Source organism: Anas platyrhynchos, chromosome 3, assembly GCF_047663525.1.
Source record: "Anas platyrhynchos isolate ZD024472 breed Pekin duck chromosome 3, IASCAAS_PekinDuck_T2T, whole genome shotgun sequence".
NCBI lineage: Eukaryota > Metazoa > Chordata > Aves > Anseriformes > Anatidae > Anas > Anas platyrhynchos.
The window spans coordinates 43,130,949-43,150,358 of NC_092589.1; the positions used below are offsets into that span (position 1 = coordinate 43,130,949).

Genomic DNA, 19,410 nt, shown 5'->3' on the forward strand with positions numbered 1-19,410 from the left:
GGTGGTGAACTTACATGCTAAGAGAGTACAAAAGTGACCCTGTACAGCTGAAAGAGATGAAACTGTCCAGTGAGCTGCTGCAAATCTTGTTAATGATTTAAGGCAGTCATCCTTTAAACACAAAGAAAAGAAGACACTGCAACAGTTATTCAAGTTCTTTAAGATGAAAACAGCCTTTTTACTTACAGCATTTTTTCAGGCTCCTCAGCTGTAGCTTATTGGAGCTGTCTGAGCATCTTTAAGCACACAGCAAAGATACCGATGTTCACGCAAATATACAAGTTCCCTTTAGTATTATTTTCACTGCTACCATGAGAACCCTTACCTTACTGAACAGTGTTTTTATGAAAATACATAATAGCTTTGATAGATAATAGATTGATAATCAGATACTGATTTTGAATAGTTTAATAATCAGATAATGATTGACTAAATAGTAGGATCCAACAAAGAAAACTACCAAATAACCACAACTTAGACATTCTGCATTAAAGAAGCACAATTCTCTTTCTTCACTAATTCAGAGAAGAATTGCTACTTAATCCTTACCTGTCGACAAGGTAAATGCCCAAACAATGGTTTATCTTCATCAGCTAAAATTCGTTCTGGAAAAGACAAGAAGACACCAAAATATATTAGCACTGTTAATCTAACTGAATTCCAAAATACATATATAAGGAGCAGAATGAACACATTAGTACCTATGGTCTGTATCGTGTAAGCACAGCTTCCCCAGCACATTATTGGTACACGTGGATCTTCTTCATTTGGATGAACCTTCAAACCTACTTTGTATGTTGCTGTACCAAAAGTTGTCAACATCTCTTTTATACTCTCAGAATATGGATTCCTAAGACAAAAGAAAACAGTATTACTAATTCATCATTTACCCTGCTGTCAGCATAGTATTTTTAATGATTATCGTTCATCCTGTAGATTTGTAATATTTAACTAAGAACTATGGCGTCTGTCTCTGAGTCTTTGGATTCTTTAACCTCTTTTCTGTGCTAGATACACTCCCCATTATTTTTTGATTGGGCCCAGTCTCATTTTTTAGTGTTAAAAACATCCAGTGTTCAAAGATAATAGTCAAGACTAAATTGTGGGTTACTGATGACAACATCCATCATCAGCTAGGACAAGCATCTTGCATTTTTGTGTGCAATTGACAGATGCGTGTCCATACCATATAAATAATTAACATTTTCTTCCTAAGTCAAGAAGTGGTAGACTGAAATACAAGCATAACATAACAGCTGAAATTACATATTAACATGCTTTGTTTCCCAGACTTTCTTAATGTTTTACTTCTTGTGCTGAGCTATAACAATGACTCCTGTATTACACGTAATACAGAAAAAAACGCTAATCCTGGTGCTGAAATTTATATGACTACAGGGTCTTCTCTGCACACTCGCACTTCACATCAAATTCTAATAAGTCATCTACTACTTGTAATTTGAAGTCCAATACCATCATAATAATAGGATCAACTTTACTAACTAGAGCAAAATTACTATTTTCACCTCAATTATCGAGCTCATAGCTTACACAAGTCACATACTATTTTCACTTTATCATTTTAAGAGGAAACTTTAATGTTTTTTTAAGACATAAAATACATACTTCGGTTTGTAATCTGGTCTAAAACCTTCAGGTAATTGCAGTTGATCCATTTTTTCTGAACTACTAGAATTACCTGTATAAAAAAAAAGAAAGAAAGAAAACACTGATTATTTATCTATACGTAGTTTGCACATTATAAAAAGTTGCAGAAGCACATCACCAGAAACTGAAATTCCAGTCTATTCTTGCCACTTTTCTATCATCTCTCAACTCCACAGTGGTAGAACCGTAATACTGAGTCTTTTTCATGAGTAGAGTAACATTTTCACATATAGATATACACAGTTCTTCAGACTTACTTGAATGGTCTTCATCTCGAAGTAAATACAGTGCTTTCATTTGCTGGGATATTGTTTTGATCCACTGAGAGAGGTTTGGTTGGCCTGAAAAGTCTAACCTGTCCAAAAATATATATAAACAGAACACACATTATTTAAGGACAAATTATATATAGAATATTTCATAGGTATTCCACTATTTTGTTTCTAAAAGATTTGTCCACATTTTTTTTATCTTCAGTTGTTTTCCTGAAGGTCCTACACTTTTTGTTCTCTCATACCATTACAAATCATAAAATAACCAAGAATGATCCATAAAACAAAAGAAGGGAAGCAATCCACTTGATGATTGAAAAAAAATGAAACACTAAACATTTTGGAAGACAAAAATAACTGAAAGAGAATTTGCTATTCCTGAGATTATAACAGCCTTTGGTTCAGGTAGGAGGGTTTGGGGGTTGCTGGTTTTGGTCTTAAACTGCGCAGAATCCTAGAAATTGCTCTAACAGTGAGAGACTCAATCTGTACTTTATAATGTTTGTGACTCCCATTACAGTTTCCACTAGTGCTAAATTTGTTAAAAATTACAATATTCGCATCTCAAACGTACAAGCCGATGCCACAACATAAAAGCAGGACTCATGAAATAAGTTTATAACAAATAAGAATTAATTTTGAAGGTACTTTTCATAGACAAAATACTGAATTTAGTTAGGGATTGTCTGGAGTTTTGGGATTCTTAAGTGGTTTGGGAAATTTGTGTGTTTGTGGGTTTTTTTTGTTTGTTGGTTGTTTTTTGTATGTTTTTTTCCCCTTTTTTTTTTTATTCTGTGTGAAGACATTTATAAAGCAAACAGACCTGTTAAACAAAACTCTTGGTGGAGGAAGCAGAGGAATAACGGTGTTGCTTAAACATTCACAAAGTGGGCAAAGAAATTCACCATTTTCTACATCATAACTTGTATGTACTCGTAATCTTTGTTGTCTTCGTTGCTCTTTTGCTTGAACAGCATCAAAATACCTATAGAGAACAGCAAGATATTAATCACATCAATAAGATATTACTTTAACATAAAAACATACGAATACTTAAAGACACTGGTTTGCTTTTTCCCCCAACCATAACAAAGAATTATCTAAAGGAGAAAGCTCTACCCTCTGGCTGATTACTTATTACCGATTGCAAGCTATCCCCAGTTTTTGGTATCCAAAATCCCCCCAGATCCTGAAGTTTGTTGGACCATCACAATTACATTTTAGCCAGAACTTTAGCAATACCCTTTTATGAGAAAGGTGGGGGAGAAAGTCAGAAAGAATGTTGAACAATTAAACAAAAAAAAAAAAATCCTGTTTCACGCAAAATTAAGGGAGCATTACTCATGTGCATATTCCACTGAAGACCACAACAGAGCAGCACCTGGAACAACTGGTGGTTTATCTCTGAATCTTCTGTGAAAATGAACTGAATACACTACTTTGATATTCAGCTCTGCTTTGCATGCAGCTCTGGGGTCCCTAGCACAAGAAGGACACAGAAGTATTAGAACAAGGTCAGAGGAGGGCCATGAGGCTGATCAGAGGGCTGGAGCACCTCTCCTATGAAGACAGGCTAAGAAAATTGGGGTTGTTCAGCCTGGAGAAGAGAAGACACCTGGGAGACCTTACTGTGGCCTTCCAGTGCCTAAGGGGCCACAGAACAGAACCTCTGCAAGCTCCTAACAGTCCTCACATGAAAGGCAAAACTTGAGATTGGGCACTTCAGAAGCCATGCCAAGGACCAAAGCAAGGGCCTAACTGAAGTCAGAGGCATGAATATCTTGCATTAACCATATAGCACCGGCACCACATAGCTCAAAGCACCTTTTTATCTTTATCCCCTCCCCTCAAAAGGATAAAAATAACTGAAAAAGGTTAAAAACACAGAGCAAGGCATAACAATGACTTTATGTCAAGGATGAGCTTGAACTAGGTCACATATGCTTCTAGTTCTAATGAAACATGATGGAAGAGTTAAGAGTGCAAGGGATGCACTGTCACTTAAAATTTCAGTACAGAGCACAAGGAGCAGGAACATGTCTATTACTGAGTAGCAAAAACCCTAAAACATTTGAACACTGAAGCTCAGATTAGCACGCACCACAGGGGATTATGCACATGGATAAATACCCAAAGGGAATGGAAGCTGTCATGTGCAGCTTCAGATTCTCCATCATTGTGATGTCAGATAGAAAATGAAACTTTTTTTAAAAATGTTTATAATATTTAATTTTAAAGCAGAAAGCTGCTTTCATTCCTTTAAGACATTCCTTTTTAAGCTTACTATTAGGGTATTAGCTTTGCAATTAAACTTAATGCATGCAAATAACATGACATGCTATTTGGACTAAACTTAAACATAGCTTTTTACCTTTGCCAACAATGAGCATGCATGATGTGTCCACAGCTACCTGTGTGCGTTCCACAGGACAGATCTGGGTGCATGAATAGTGGGTCGTATTTTTCTGTATTCAGAATAAAAACAAATAACTTTTAAATTGACATTTATCAAAAAAGACTTAACTGCAGATGTTACTCCCTTCACATTAAAGTTTATCACAAAAGTATAGTTTATTTGATGAACCACAATGGATATTATTAATTCACAACTGAAACTGTTGAGCTCATTTTGAATCTGTGTCATTTTGTTTTGAGTCTGTGTCATGTACTTAGACTTCAAACCAGGTTTTGGGAGCTTCTGGGCCCTGGTAGAAGTGGAAGATTTATCAGCGGTTTTGGTGGTTCAGTACCATTAAATAAGGAGACTGAGAACATTAAACTTCAGGATCAGAATGCAAGATGATTCAGTATTTTTTGCATGTGTTTGCATATATAGAATCCAGAGAAAGCTTCGTAACAATGGCATTAATCAAGAAGTAAGCTGTTTCACAAAGATACCTAAATCCAAGCATTTTTTAAATTATCATTGCTAACAGGCATTACAGATGATAAAACTTCGAGGAAAGAAAGGTACCATCTTTGTGCTTTTACAGCCATACATCAGCGCTTCCTTCCTCTACAATGCTATAAGTGTAGTTTAAGAACAAACTTCTGAACTTGGATGTGTTTGGTTTTTTAATAGTTAAAAATAGTTTGTCATAAATGGCTGTCAGAACTTTTTTTAGATAATGTTTTGCAGTTATTTCATATTAAGACTTAGAACACATATTTCCACATCACTACAAATATGGGAGTTTTGCCACTGATTACAATGAAGTCTTTCACAATTTCACATTCAAGAAGATGACACTACTGCCTTAAGAGACAACACGGTCATTACAGTGACTCTGACATTCATTAATATTAAAAAAGACTGAATACTACTTACCAGGATCTGGAATAATTCTGTTTCTGTTTTTAGACAACACAGTTGATCTCTGAATAAATGCTGCCAAGACCATAGCTCTGCTGTCCACTTTAACTTCTTGTTCTTCCTGACACAGTATACACATAACAACTTGCCTGTGTTCAGCTACTCTAGTTTGCTCTGGACCCAAGGCTGTGAGTTTTGCATCTGAAATTACAGGGCTAGAACGTTCAAAGAAAACTAGTGAGCACATGATTTGGAAAAGAAAATACAATCAGATTATGCTTTAAATGTCATTAGTAAGCATTCGAAATTTATGTTAAATGCTCTGACAAAACATAGCTTTTTGGAGACATAAGAATACATGCCAAAAAGTTATACAAGAACACTTTTCTAGAAAAAAAAATTACATCCTCTCAGTGGTGTATTACCCATTCCAATATAACCAAGAAACTGTATTTGTGACCCTCCATTACCATTATATGGTAATTGCCTGACATAAATTCTGAAAGCAGTTTCCACTTCCCCACAAAACCACTAACATGCTTCAGTTTGTATTTCCGCCTACAAGCAAATTTTCTTCCAGATTCTCAGAGGCATAATGATCATCTAGTTCCAATTTACTATGTTTAATAACACAGCCTTTTCAGTATTATCAACAAATTATTGGATGACTTTATACAAAACAAAATTATTTGCTTGTTTATTTTGAGTACTGTGAGAATGGGAGAGAAGGGAGAAAGCAACATTTTTTCACCATCTTGTCAGTAACTGCAAGGAAAGTGTTCCACTTACTGCTCTTTTTGGTCTCAAAAAACACTTTTGAATAATTTTCCATCAAGACTAAAATAGGTACTTTTTAGTACAGTAACAATAGACCAAGCTGATGTAAAAGTTAAAAGGAAAAAGTTCAAGTAAGATTTCATTACCTATTATCATGTCCTCCAGAAGCTGAAGTATCGAGCTCCTCCAAAGTTTGCTGAAAGAGTTCTTTGTTTTCATTAATGAAGTGCCGTTGCATCTCCGACATCTGAGCCATTATCTTCTCCCTACGCAGTCTGGCAATCTCAGCTTTTCGTTTCCTCTCAGCTTTGTCTTTATCACGTGAACTCTGAAATTGTATTATTAGATCAGTCATTTAAAAAATAATGTTAAAATGGACTATTTATGTTAACTACTGCTATATGTACTTACACTAACATGTAAGCAATTAGAATCTGATAAAGAGACAAGAGAGACTATTGGAGTTTTTGCACCCTCTTTTCTTAGGCTCATAAGCATAGAACAGCTTGGGTTGGAAGGGACCTTAAAGACCATCTAGTTCCAACCCCCGTGCCGTGGGCAGGGATGCCACCCACTAGATTAGGATGCCAAGGGCCTCATCCAACCTGATCTTGAAAACCTCCAGGTATGAGGCATCCACAGCTTCTCTGGGAAACCTGTACCAGTGCCTTGCCACCTTCTGAATGAAGGATTTCCTCCTAATATCTAACCTAAATCTTCCCTTTTTTAGTTTAAGAGCATTCCCCCTTCTCCTATCATTATCTGACTGAGTAAAAAGTTGCTCTCTATCTTTTCTATAAGCCCCCTTCAAGAACTGGAAGGCTGCTGTAAGGTTTCCCCAGAGGGACCTTTCTCTTCCCCAGGCTGAACATCCCCAGCTCTCTCAGCCTTCCTTCATAGTAGAGGTGCTCCAGCCTTCTGATCATCTTTGTGGCCTTCTCTGAGGAGAATCCACATCCTCCTTGCAAACTGGTTTGCCTGATCTACAAGCTGTAAGATAGACTTAACGACTCCAAAGTGACATTTCCCATATTTGATTCAAAACAGCAATCAGAAGCACAGTCCATGGCTAGTCACAACCTAGACATGTTTCAGATCAGCTGTTACAGCTTGTTTTTACCTCCTCCATAACATTTCCTTCTGTCTCAGCCACAGGACTCGTAGAAGAGCTCTCTCTTAGTTTCTTAATGGTATTAAAAGTCTGTAGAAGAAAAACAAAACCTCAGTTTGCAACATGAATATAACAACTATGCATACTATAATGCTGGCCAGATAATACGTAGTGTTAGATTTCAAAAGAGGAAAAAGAGGTAGGTACAACAAATCAACATGGGAAATAAGGAAACCATTGCAGTACAAATCAGAAAGTTTTAACAAATCTTCTTTCCATAGTTTTGAGGAATTATACAAAAGATTTACCTTCAATATCCACCTGATCATGTCCTTGTGCACTTCCAGATGAGGTGCATTTTGCAGTGTTTCTAGCATTGCTAGTATACTAGGGGAATTATTGGGTGCCTCTCCTGGTCCTGAGAAAAATGAGAATGACAATTGATTTTATTTTTACCTGACAAACTAATCACTTGCTACTATTAAAGAAAACAGAATACAACCAACACTTGCATATACTCAACACCTAACGAATTCCTTCAACAAACAGACAAACATGTAAGTTTCATTCCTCCCAATCTTTTTAACGAATACCCTCTACTTCCTGAAAGATTACAGGAAAATGCTTTAGAAGCCTTGCCCACTTTTTTTTTTTTTTTAAAAGGCAGAATGCACTTTATGTACTCCTTGAATGTTTACAACTTGGGAGTTGCCATGTCAAATTCTTGCATCTCCCACCTTTTTCCAATGGAAGCAGCTTTCATATCTTAACTACAGGCACTAATTAGAAGATACAAAAGACAGTAAAGATTAAATGATTAAGAATGCAACTTCTATTTTTGTAGTTGTGACATCTGACCACATACAGCAATCTTTGTTAAGAACATTAATGATGATATTAAGAAGTAGATTTCATGGGAATTACTCTACTTCTGGATTTCTCTTCTCTACTACAGAAGAGATTAGGTATTGCTGTTACCATATCTACCATCACTGCTACAGATATGTGAAGAATACATACATACTCAACTTCTGTTAAATTTAAGAACTGTTTTGTGTACTTATCTACAATATTGGAAACACTTTTTGATGGATTAACAGACATACTCCTCCCGTAAACACCATTCCAGAAGAAGGGAATATAAGGTACTAGCATTTTCAGTTGCTTAAAATTTGCTATGGAAATGAAGACAGACATACTTGATATTTTCTGAGTAAAGGTGAATGTTACAACATTCTCCTCACTGAGATTCTCCAGATGTTGTTTTTCTTCTTGTAGTGCCATTCCAATCAAATGCAAAACCTAGAGAAAAGTTAGCAATTTCAGTCCTTTTCTTAAAGCTTTCATATAATCTCTTTACATTGTTCGGGTAATTCATTAAAAGACAGGGAAGGCATACAGTAAAGTTATATAAGAACACCATAGCTGAAGTTATTTCTATATATGTAGTTCCAAAGCTACATTACATGGGATTAACAGTATGTGTCTACAAATTCTTGAAACTTCGCCAGATATAAACACTTCATACCACTGGTGTCTTTCTGTTTGCTGTGCTGTCTAATCAGTGGGAATTCAGTGGCTTGGGATACATTTCAGTATTTTCTCATATTTCTTAAGCTTTCTTCCTAACAATTGCATGTTACTATTGCAAGTTTCTGGACAGAAGCATGAAGCACTTTTAAAATCCTTTTTATCACGTACAAAATTTAACTGACAAAAAGTTAAAAATTATTTTTTTTTTTATTTATTCTAAGACTCTAGAAACACTATAAAATAATAACTTTTAGGTCTATAAAAAGGTGTAATCTACTACAGCTGATCTAAGCAGCATTATTCCCCCATGTGAATTTTGCTAGAAGTTTAGCCTTCTTCCATTCATTCTAGGAACTGAATCAGAGACAGAGGGGTTTTCTCCTAGTCTTCTGTATCAGAAAACACCATTTATTTCTCATTCATAGTACTATGAATATGTTAGTAAGCAACCCAAATCTATAAACCTATGTTAAAATGCTGAAATCCATGTTCCTCTTTTAGCACATGCATAGTTTTAAAACAAGGAGACATACCCTTTGCAGCATGGACTCTGACCAGGCATAGCCATTGTGCTCTACTGCCCACTGTAGTATAGTACCCATAATACACAGCATGACATCGGACTGCAGAACATTAATCAGACTTGCAAAAAGTGGGCAGAAAGGAGGCAAAGCTGGTGGTGGAAGTGCTGAAAGGGAAATTCATGTTTCACGCTTAGGCATTTAAAATTTGCACCACCCATATAAAACATGAGACTTGCAAAGAGCTTAACATTTTAACCCAGGAAGCCATACAGTTGCTTGATAAATAATACTGCAGGTAATAGGCTGTAACATTCAACATTACTTGAATGTAACAACAGCTGAAGGAATAAGTGCTTCATTAGGCTGTTTCTACTATGGATCAGATTCCTCTCTGTGACCAGGAAGATAGAAAGGAAATTGCTACATTTTCACAAATTCCTGGCTAACCCAAGAACAGAACGTTAGTCTTAAAATTTCAGGTTTGACAGATTTTAAAATATATGGTTTGACAGGTAATTCCTCCCATCTTCTCTCAAAAAAATACCTGTATCTTCTCTGTTCTGTCTTTTCAGCTTTCTCTGTGCTTCTTCGGCCTGAAAGAGAATGATGCCAATACTACTCAAGAACTGTAGAAACATAAAACTAATAAAATAATTTATATTGTCCTTATTATATTGTTGCTGTTTCTTTCCTCTTTTCCTTAGCCTTAAACAAAAGGAACAAGTTTCCATGTCTTTTGAGTTTGTATTACTTTCTACTTGTGAACATCATATAATGTCTGCATCTTTGAAATTAATCTTTCATCTTGAAATGGTCTGCATTCTTTATTAGCATAAAGATCATAAGACAAATTTGAACTAGAATGGTAAATGTCCATAAAGGTAAAGTGAAAATATAGACAGTTAAATTACTTTTAGTTAAATACCATGTAAGAGAACCCGCAGACCAACTCCTAAAGCCCCACTGACTGATTTCAGAAGCTCTGTATAGGACATAAGATCCGATGGCACAGAAATCACTGCAGCATCTCAAATTTTGACAATTCTCTCAAGTAAATTATCTTTTAAAAAAAATACCATCTGATAATACGCCCTCACACAGTAAAGCTCTGGGGAAAAAAAAATATGAAAGGAAACAAATACAAAAGGTTCAAATTGTTAGTTACCTTTGATTGCTCTGCCCTTGAAAAGTGGTAGAAATACAGATTGAAGTTCTTGGTACATTCTGGTTTTAGTTCATACAGCCCTCTGCCAGTTAATCCAGGTTTCCTACCAGGAAAAAGTATTAAAAAAATATGGTGCATTGGTTACTACCATTTGAGCATAAAGGGTTAAATAAAACAGCTAGAATACATTGCTCAATAGGCACTCTAAAATGAGTACTAAATGATGCACTTGAGTAAAATCATGGGAAAAACACCATAGCCCAGACCTCCTTTTTTTTTTTCTTTTCTCTCACTCTCACTAATTTATATATTTAATTTTAAGAAATAAAACATTAGAATAAAGGGAAACATACTTGAAACAGGCCACTTCTTCAATCACACTTTCCATTCCCGTCTCTCTGTTCTCCTATGTTGAGTGGAAATGCAAGACTGTGTTACTATAGCTCTTGGATTAAACCCATTCAAACACCATACGACACTAGATGAGCATGCAAAACACATCCAGTACAAGTAATTTTACTGACGCTCCAGAGAACACTAAAATATGTAATAAAAGATACGTTCATGAATGCTGTATTTGCAAAAAGTATTTTGAAAAAAGCATCCCAAATTAAATATTGAATTTTTACTACTTTTCCTTGTCATAATAAACTTTAGAAGAAAACCTTAAATGTTCCTTAAAATCATACTGCTCCTCTAAATTTTGACTTTTCAAATTAAGTTTAAAGTATTTAGAACAATGAACAATATTTCAGAATTTATCATTAAGAGTAGTACTAATATAGTAAAAGAATATTTTTTGAATTTTGACTACGCCCTGAAATATGTTTAAAGATTACTTAATAAATATCCTAAAGCACATAAGACTGCTATCCTACAAAAGCACTCATATTGGAATTCAAGTAAATGAATGTCCATGCAAATGAAGCATTTATGTTACACAAGTCATTACACTGCTCCTGATTTCATGAATTCTCAATTATTGTCAGGCTCTAAAATAACAGTTTACATTTCTGGATAGTTCCAGCAACCCAATTGCATGCATCTATTTAGAGTTTACAAGCAGACTGCAGATACTACTGGCCAGATGGCCTGATTAAGAAACAGTATTTAAAAGAGAAGAGCTGAAGAAGCCCTCAGGCTCCTGCCTCTTTCATACAGTTTCATCTTCTCCAGCCCTCACCTACCTTCTCCATGACAACTATTACTCTGTACTCATGTTAACTTTACTCTGCATGATCACGCTGCTCCCATTAAGGGACACTAACTCACGTAAAAAAATTCACCAATTCACCTTATAAAATTGAAGGTTTTGTTTTTCAAGCTACTTACATCTTCAGGTAATGCCTTTACTAATTCACTGTGAGCCATTGGCCTGATACTCAGCTGATGGATGATCTCTCGTTTGATTTCATCTGTTGCATTTACCTGTCCTATTCCAGGACTGAATCTTTCTCCTGTAAACAAAATATAATAGTGCTTTATTAGCATTATTTTACTATTTTAAAACTTTTTTTCTTTTGTAATTTAAAAGGAAAAGACTGGAAAATAAGTCTCCTGTTAAATCTTGTGTTCATCCACCCATGTTCAAAAGTTAAGATTACGTTAATGTAAGCTAGTTTCAAGTCTTTCCTCACCAGAAAATCAGAACAACAGCATGTTCAAAACAGAACTGAACTTGAGATAACAAGGAAGAATGCTCATTCCAAACCATTAAACAGACATGAAAAAATGTATTAAATGTATTGTGAACTTACCAACAATCATTATAATGAGGTAAAGCATCTCTTCTATAAGAGTATTATTTTGTTGAACAACATCCTGGTTGAAAATAAAGAAAAACAATTGAATTTACATGTTTCAATTAAAGGTAACAAGTTATTCCATATGCTGAAAGCATTTTCTTGTGCTTCAAAACATTATCTTTTTTCACTCTTAATAATCCAAAAATTAAGCTCTACTGTAATGAAGCCACAACTGCCTTAAAATTCTTGAACAATGCAAAAATTATGCAGCAGTTTCTGACATTTATCATTTCGACATGTAAAATATTTGTGGATTTCAGAACTGGTCAAAATAACTCTCGAATTTTTAGCAAGAAACTGAACAGAAGTAGCACAAAAGCCTTCAGCATATTTTTGAAAACAATTTTGTAGATTTTTCCATAAAAAGTGTACATAAAATACCTTGTTAGTATTTTCTGTGCTAAATCTTTTGCCATAGTCTGGAGTACTAAATATCTGATAAAGTTCAAAGCGACTCAGCATTATCATCAGGAAGTGATTTGGATCCATCATAGACACACCTGTCTATTAAAGAAAAAATGATTATAAACACAAACCAGACTGGGTGTTATTTTAGAATGTATTTTATATTCACATACAGTTCACAGTACATTCTTTGTAAGATTCATTCCTCTTTATCCTGGGCATGGAGATTTAAGCAAGGTACTCTCTTATGACTCCAATAATGCAACTGACAGCTCACATTTGACTATGCAGGGTGATATGCTTTATTAATTTTTGATGAAGCCTTTTAAATGTAAAATATTCAGGGTTATTCCTTCCATATCAATCTAAATAAAAATCAGATCAAGACTTTTGTTTAATTTAGTTTTGTCTCTACTATTCTGTTCCTGCTGATCCAACTTTTAGAAGGCATAATAAGAAGTAGTATATAGCACAAAGACTTAAAATAAAAAAATAAAATAAATGTATTCCAGGCACCAATAGAAGGGCTGGAAGATTTAAACAAGCTTTTCCAAGCATTCTGGCAGAGAAGAATGTTTCAATACAGTCACACATTCTTATTTCCATTTATTTGTGAAGGACTATAACAGTACTTCCTCCACAAATTTTTCCATAAATACACAGATACAGTAAGAACAAGTCCTTTCACACAAAAAAAAAATCCTTGCCATTAAAAGGTTTTGATGAAGGATAAGCAGATGTACACAAAGCCTGCGTCAAAAGACACTTGATAAAATGCAAACTGGTATACGTGGTTACCTGAAGCATTACTATGTCCTTGTCAAACATCTCTCTCCTGCATTTCACATTATGATAGTAATAAATCTGAAAAAAAAAAAAAAAAACAGAAAGATTTACAACCATTATACTCCATCTACACGTATTTTTCATCTAGAAAAATAAACTTTGTTATACAGTATTAGTAAATAAAAAGCTGAAACAGTAATTTGAAAAAATATACAAATGTATTTGGAAGCAGAAAGTGTTTTTATATAGCTGGGTATTGGCAATGTCTAGATTGCATGTGACTAGAAGGAAAAATCACGTGGAGCTGTAAGTTTTTATGTGTGTGTGTGTGTATAAACACTTCAGAGACAGCCCATGTGCTGTCCAACCTTCCATGTGCTGAACTTCCCTCTAGGGGGACACCATTTTTCACCAGAATTACATAGAGCAGACAGGCATGCCTTCCTTCTCTTCACCAAACCAATCAATTCAAATGCCATAAAATCTTCTCAGAAAACATCCTGAAGTAGTTGTCTGAACTTGAGCTCTCCATAATCATAAAAGAAAGGAATTCTAGATTGTGGGAGCCACAGTACCTAAGCTAAATTCATCTCTTTACTTCATGATGGGATTGTGGAATCCCACAACCAGCGGGATTAAATAGATATATTCCTCTATGAAAAGCTATACTGAAATTTCAGATTTGGTGCATGTCTGTAGTAGGTTGAGTGCTGTTATTAATTGTACATGAGTAGAGCTTCAATAATGATAATCACCTTACACTAGTGTTTGGTTTTTTTTTTTAAAGGCAAGAAGCATCAGCAGGAGGAGCAGCTTAAGTCAAGTACTCCTAGCACTAAAGTACACTTTAGATCATTACCCTGGTAGGTGGCACTGACACTACAGAACCCATTTTATAGTAGGTGTGCTTGAAACACCTCAGGATCTACTTTGTAAAAACATTAAAATTAGAGATGGACAGAGACTTTCTCCAGAATCATGAAAGAAATAAGAAATGAGAGAGAATCCAAGGAACACTGCGCTCTGTGCTGGTTCTAACGCTTCTGCACAGCCTCTAGATTTCACTTACCTTATACACATATAGGATTATTACTATTTCTGTTTTTATTTTAATATTTGAGACAAATATTTATGTGAAGGCGATGAAAGTGTTATCAAAGACGCATAAATTAATTCTGCACTTCTTGCTATTATTGGACAGTATACAGCAAAAAGGCTAGCGGACATTAACTGCGCTATACTTACACACAGAGGACTAAATTCAGTAAGAACTGTGGCAATCCTGAGACCACAAAAAGCGGCTTCTGACTGAGACATCAAAGATCAGTTTAAAAACAAATATTCAAATGATACAAGTGCTGATTTAAGTAGTTAACTCTCACAGATCTTACTGAATTTAATGCAAGTAAAGTTCCAAACCAATTTAAAAATGAGAGTTTTTGAGGTCTGAAGTTACCTTGGGGAGCTATCAGAAAACAGTGACTACACAGCTACTACGTACTTACCTGATTAACAAGAGAGAAGCCGTTTCTTCTCCACATCCCTGCATGTACTTGGGCACACAGCACCAGGCATCGGAGAGGATGTTCTATCAACATAGGTGGGCTAAGTTCACTCTGCATTAAAGTAAAATGCAATATTTTGATATATAAGGAGAAAAAAGGAAATGGGACTTGAAAGGGTGAAGGATGATATTTCTAATCATTAAATGGTATGGGAATACAGGAGAGAAGTAAATCCAAAGCACATATTACAAAGACTTGACAAATTTGTTTACAACCTACCCAATCAGCTTTAACCAGCCTTACACAGTTACTGCTCCACAGAAGTATTCCACAAGGGCTTTAGTTTATTCTTAAGGACAGTAGGTTTTGTATTTTAAAACAACATTATCAATAATAACACTGTCATTTTATTTCATTCAAAGGTTAAACATTTCTTCTGTTAAAAGGCAGAGATTTCTTCTGCCGGTTACCTTTTCCCCTCTTTTAATTTATCCTGTTCTTTTTAACTTCCTATTAAGAGACAGTGGATCAGTAAGAACACGCAGGAAGGGAACAAGAAGGGAAGTAAATTACAACCTATACCAAGGAGAAGGGAATCAGGTCCTGACAGTAGTTTCTAAAAACAATTTCTACTATAAAAAGAAGGTAGTGAATGAAGAACCAAATACAAACCTTAAACCTAAGTCTTGAATTACTCAAGAGAGCAAAGCTAATTGTGTATGCTCCAGTCACGAGTATCTAAATATTAATCTCTTAAGAGATAAAATTATCTAGCAAAGATAGTCTCTGTAAACAGCATGCATAGCAAAAACAGTCCTTTGTTTTATTTAATAATATCCTATGCTCATAAAAGCAACGTCACCTTCAGTATTAATTACATTTAATGAATATACTACATTTAATTACATACCAGGGGTAGCAGCTCTGGAAACTTATATGCCACTTCAGTTTTACTCAGCAAAACATGCAAGCCTGTATGAATAAATAAAACACATACATACATATTGCGTACAATATTTACTATAATTCAGAAAGGACAAAAAAAATCACCTCATTTTCTATCAGACCATTTTCTGGACATAACCACAAGCAAGTCTGCAAATGATCACCCTGGAGTTACACAAGTATTTCCTAAGGAGACTTGTTACAAAGCATACATTTTATGGAAAATTTTTCCCACTGTATAAAACTTGCAGTGAAAGAGTTTTGTCTTTCTTTTCTGTGTCATATCCCCTCAGTGATAGCCAAGTATCCTTGGTCTATCAAGACAAGTTATCAACAACAGATATGTCATCCTTCCTACCAATCTTTAGGTTTATAAAATACTGTAATGAGGCCCCTATAAAAGGCTTTCTGCTTTGCTTTAAAGCTATGAGAGTTTTGCTTATAAATCCAAAAATTCAAAGTTATTCAAGTTTGAGCTGCATAATATTTTACTTAAGAACTATCTTTTTCACTTCATTACCTGTTAATTTATTATTATCTGATTCTGTTTAAATTAAAATACATTTTTACTTTTTTTCCTCCCTAAACATAACTGTTCAGCAATTTAGGCCAGTAAATTAGTAGAAAAATTAGGCCAGCAAAGTAGAAAAAAGACATGGCTTACTTTTCTGGTGACACATCTGATTAATCTGTTCTCTAACAGACTGTTGATTAGTCTATTCAATCTGACAGCTAACCATATTTCAAAAACAGTCATCTACAGACCGTATTTTGTTGCATTTCTTTTGCATCATGTAAGTTACAAAAGCAGCTGTAACTTCCTACAACACCCACCGCTGACAAATGCAGAGGCATGAGACAATCTTCCCCAGGCCTGAAACCATAACAACTTCTCCATCACTTGGGAACATTTTGCCTTAAGGAAAGCTATCAAACAGTTAGGAAAAGGCTGAAATGCACCCTATTCAGACTCTCAACAGCTGTTGTGTGGTTCATTATGTACATACAAATGCAAATTATATTTATGCAACATTTTTCATTTCCTGAAATATTTTTAAACTAGTTCATACCTGCAAGTAAACGAGAAACTGGGAGATGAATGCTAACTTTTTCCTGAGAAACACAGTATCTGATGGTCTCAACTGAATGTCCACACATACTGAGAACAATAGGCTGTTCTCCATCTGTAAAACCACTATGACACTGCATCAACACAGTCAAGCATTTCTTGTAAGCTTCAATTAACACTTTTTCCTAAAAGGAAGATCACAGTTTACAAAGATTATAAACAACACAGAGCTCTGAGCAGTAATACAGCTAACAACAAGCAGGTATTGATATATATATTTTTTTAATCTTTATAACAGTCCTACAAAATTAAGATAAGGAATCTGACATACTGATCTGAATTATTAAAGGGGACACAGACCATGAAACTCATCCAGATATGCCTGACAAAACTGACTATTGCTAAAACTTGCAACACAGATGCAGTAAAAACCTGATTTACAATCAGGCAGCATTAGGTAGATCCAGGGCATGCTCCTCTAACTCCCTCTTCTCTGATAATACTAATTATGGCCCAAATGTTGTGATGATCAGTTTTTTGATGCAACTGAGCTCTTTTTGCCTTTTTTTTTTAAGGCTTAACCACATGCTTACATATTGGTCAGTTTAAGTCCTAAAAGACGTGTTTAAATAGAAAAAAAGTGTACCTGCTCACAGAATATTTTGGCTTATTGTGCAGTTACATTGTTTTGTTCAACTGTTACACATATTAATGGTTCATTCCCTCCTCTTGCCACCACCACCCCCATAGCCACATATTCGCATGGAAAAAACAATTCAGAAAAAACTTACATCTAAAGCACACCAGTCCTGCATCATTGAAATAACAAGTGTTAATTTCATCTGCAGTGTAAATGCTGCTTCCCATTCTGGTTCCATTTCAATGTGCTGTCCTACTTGACGAGTTATTGGATCCATACCCTTAAACAAAAAGAGTTGTGCATTTCAACAATATATCACTGAAATAACTTCGTTAGCATTAAGTGTGGGACAGTGGTTACCTGTCCTTATAAATATATTGCTAATACAAGAAAAACTCGGGACCATCTTGAAAGGAATTATAAACATCTAAATAACAATAAAATGAAACAAGAAGTGGAGAAGAATACCGGGACAGGTTTTTCAGGTATTAGCTCTGTTATTAACACCTTGAGTTTTCTTTACAAAGAACATATGCATACATCAATCATCTTACACACCCATTTTGCTTTTTAAATGTGGTTTCTAGGGATACATTAAACGTAGGTAAATACCAATTAAAGATCAAGTACTCAAGTACCTAATCAGATCTCAGTATAAGTAGTAAAAACAGCATAGTCATATACCAGCATGACCATATTAAAAATTTATCAGACTATCACAAGCTAAACATCAAGAAAAGCATGCCACTGAAGTATAGAAAACTGGGAGTGATTCTGACTTACACCTCACTGATCGCATAGTCAGTTTGTCTTTGTAAAAGCCACACTGGTTTTAAAATACTCCTCAATAGAGCACACGAAAAGGTTAAAAAATTCACAGTGAAGGTATCTACTTGTATGGCGCAGACTACATATTCTCTAATAAAAGCAGCAACTCTGATGACCCCAAAGTAGTATATGGATCTTTCACTAAGAGGGAATATTAGTTAAAATGGGATAGATCTCATTCATACAATTGTCTTATCTGCCTGTACACCTGCAAAATATGCCCAAAATGACACTTTTCCTTTTGAACCACTCTTTTTTTTTTACTGCCTTCTACAACAAACAAAAAAAATCAGGAAAAGTTTGGTGAGACATGTTTCAGGAAAACATGACAATTCCAGAAGTTACTAAAACATACTGCATTGTGTTTACAATATAGTACATTAATTTCCTCAGTTTTTACATCATAATAGACAGCTTCCTGCTTTAATCTTCAACACAGTGCAAATTTTGTAATTCACAGATTTACATACCTGCATACACTTGAGTAATTCTAAGAATGCATCAAAACCCTCTAGGAACTTGTGTCTCAGGTCTTCTGACCACTCTGTTGGTTTGCTTATCAACACATACCTGAGTACATTAACAGATACAAGTGTTAATTTGAATCTTCCCTCCTCCCCTGCCACCCCAAATTGATCAAATCAGTATGTAGTTAGTATACTTACTTGAGATCCAAAATAAGGCTCTGAACACGCCTGAATTTGAAAGCCTGCAGAGCAGTATAACGTTCAAACTGAAACCTGCCTTGGATGTCACGGTGTCTTAGATGGTCCATAAAAGTTTTGATGATAGTGGTCATAAGATTTTCTTCTGTTATTAGCATTCGAGCCTACACCAAAGTATATTGAAATTTGCTGTAATTAACAGACACAACTAACAAGAGGTTCACACTGCACCATCAAGTTTATAAAATACATGACATTTTATCCAAAGTAGTTACATTAATAATTAAAACCAAGGAACATAGTAAAAGTCAGTCTTCCAAATATTCACAGGAGAAAAATGTAATCTAGCCAGAAATTATCATAATTCAGATCTCTCCCTCTTCAGATCCCTTCTGTACA

At 35.0% G+C, this 19,410-nt stretch overlaps 1 protein-coding gene across 2 annotated transcripts in view; it reads right to left on the bottom strand.

Moving 5' to 3' along the window:
• Positions 1 to 19,410, bottom strand: part of UBR2 (ubiquitin protein ligase E3 component n-recognin 2) — a 51,077-nt gene that overhangs the window by 10,375 nt on the left and 21,292 nt on the right. For both annotated transcript variants that reach the window (XM_027454142.3, XM_027454143.3), the window contains exons 12-37: positions 19,012 to 19,175; positions 18,817 to 18,916; positions 17,670 to 17,798; positions 16,880 to 17,063; positions 15,775 to 15,836; positions 14,865 to 14,975; positions 13,372 to 13,437; positions 12,550 to 12,672; positions 12,121 to 12,184; positions 11,696 to 11,820; positions 10,717 to 10,769; positions 10,364 to 10,466; positions 9,743 to 9,791; positions 9,208 to 9,362; positions 8,341 to 8,443; positions 7,450 to 7,559; positions 7,151 to 7,231; positions 6,177 to 6,358; positions 5,269 to 5,468; positions 4,312 to 4,405; positions 2,764 to 2,925; positions 1,926 to 2,023; positions 1,627 to 1,699; positions 702 to 850; positions 550 to 605; positions 15 to 111 (exon numbers count right to left, since the gene is read on the bottom strand). In XM_027454142.3, the coding sequence (XP_027309943.2) occupies positions 15 to 111; positions 550 to 605; positions 702 to 850; positions 1,627 to 1,699; positions 1,926 to 2,023; positions 2,764 to 2,925; positions 4,312 to 4,405; positions 5,269 to 5,468; positions 6,177 to 6,358; positions 7,151 to 7,231; positions 7,450 to 7,559; positions 8,341 to 8,443; positions 9,208 to 9,362; positions 9,743 to 9,791; positions 10,364 to 10,466; positions 10,717 to 10,769; positions 11,696 to 11,820; positions 12,121 to 12,184; positions 12,550 to 12,672; positions 13,372 to 13,437; positions 14,865 to 14,975; positions 15,775 to 15,836; positions 16,880 to 17,063; positions 17,670 to 17,798; positions 18,817 to 18,916; positions 19,012 to 19,175 (2,893 nt within the window). The remainder of the gene's footprint in view (positions 1 to 14; positions 112 to 549; positions 606 to 701; positions 851 to 1,626; positions 1,700 to 1,925; positions 2,024 to 2,763; positions 2,926 to 4,311; positions 4,406 to 5,268; positions 5,469 to 6,176; positions 6,359 to 7,150; positions 7,232 to 7,449; positions 7,560 to 8,340; positions 8,444 to 9,207; positions 9,363 to 9,742; positions 9,792 to 10,363; positions 10,467 to 10,716; positions 10,770 to 11,695; positions 11,821 to 12,120; positions 12,185 to 12,549; positions 12,673 to 13,371; positions 13,438 to 14,864; positions 14,976 to 15,774; positions 15,837 to 16,879; positions 17,064 to 17,669; positions 17,799 to 18,816; positions 18,917 to 19,011; positions 19,176 to 19,410) is intronic.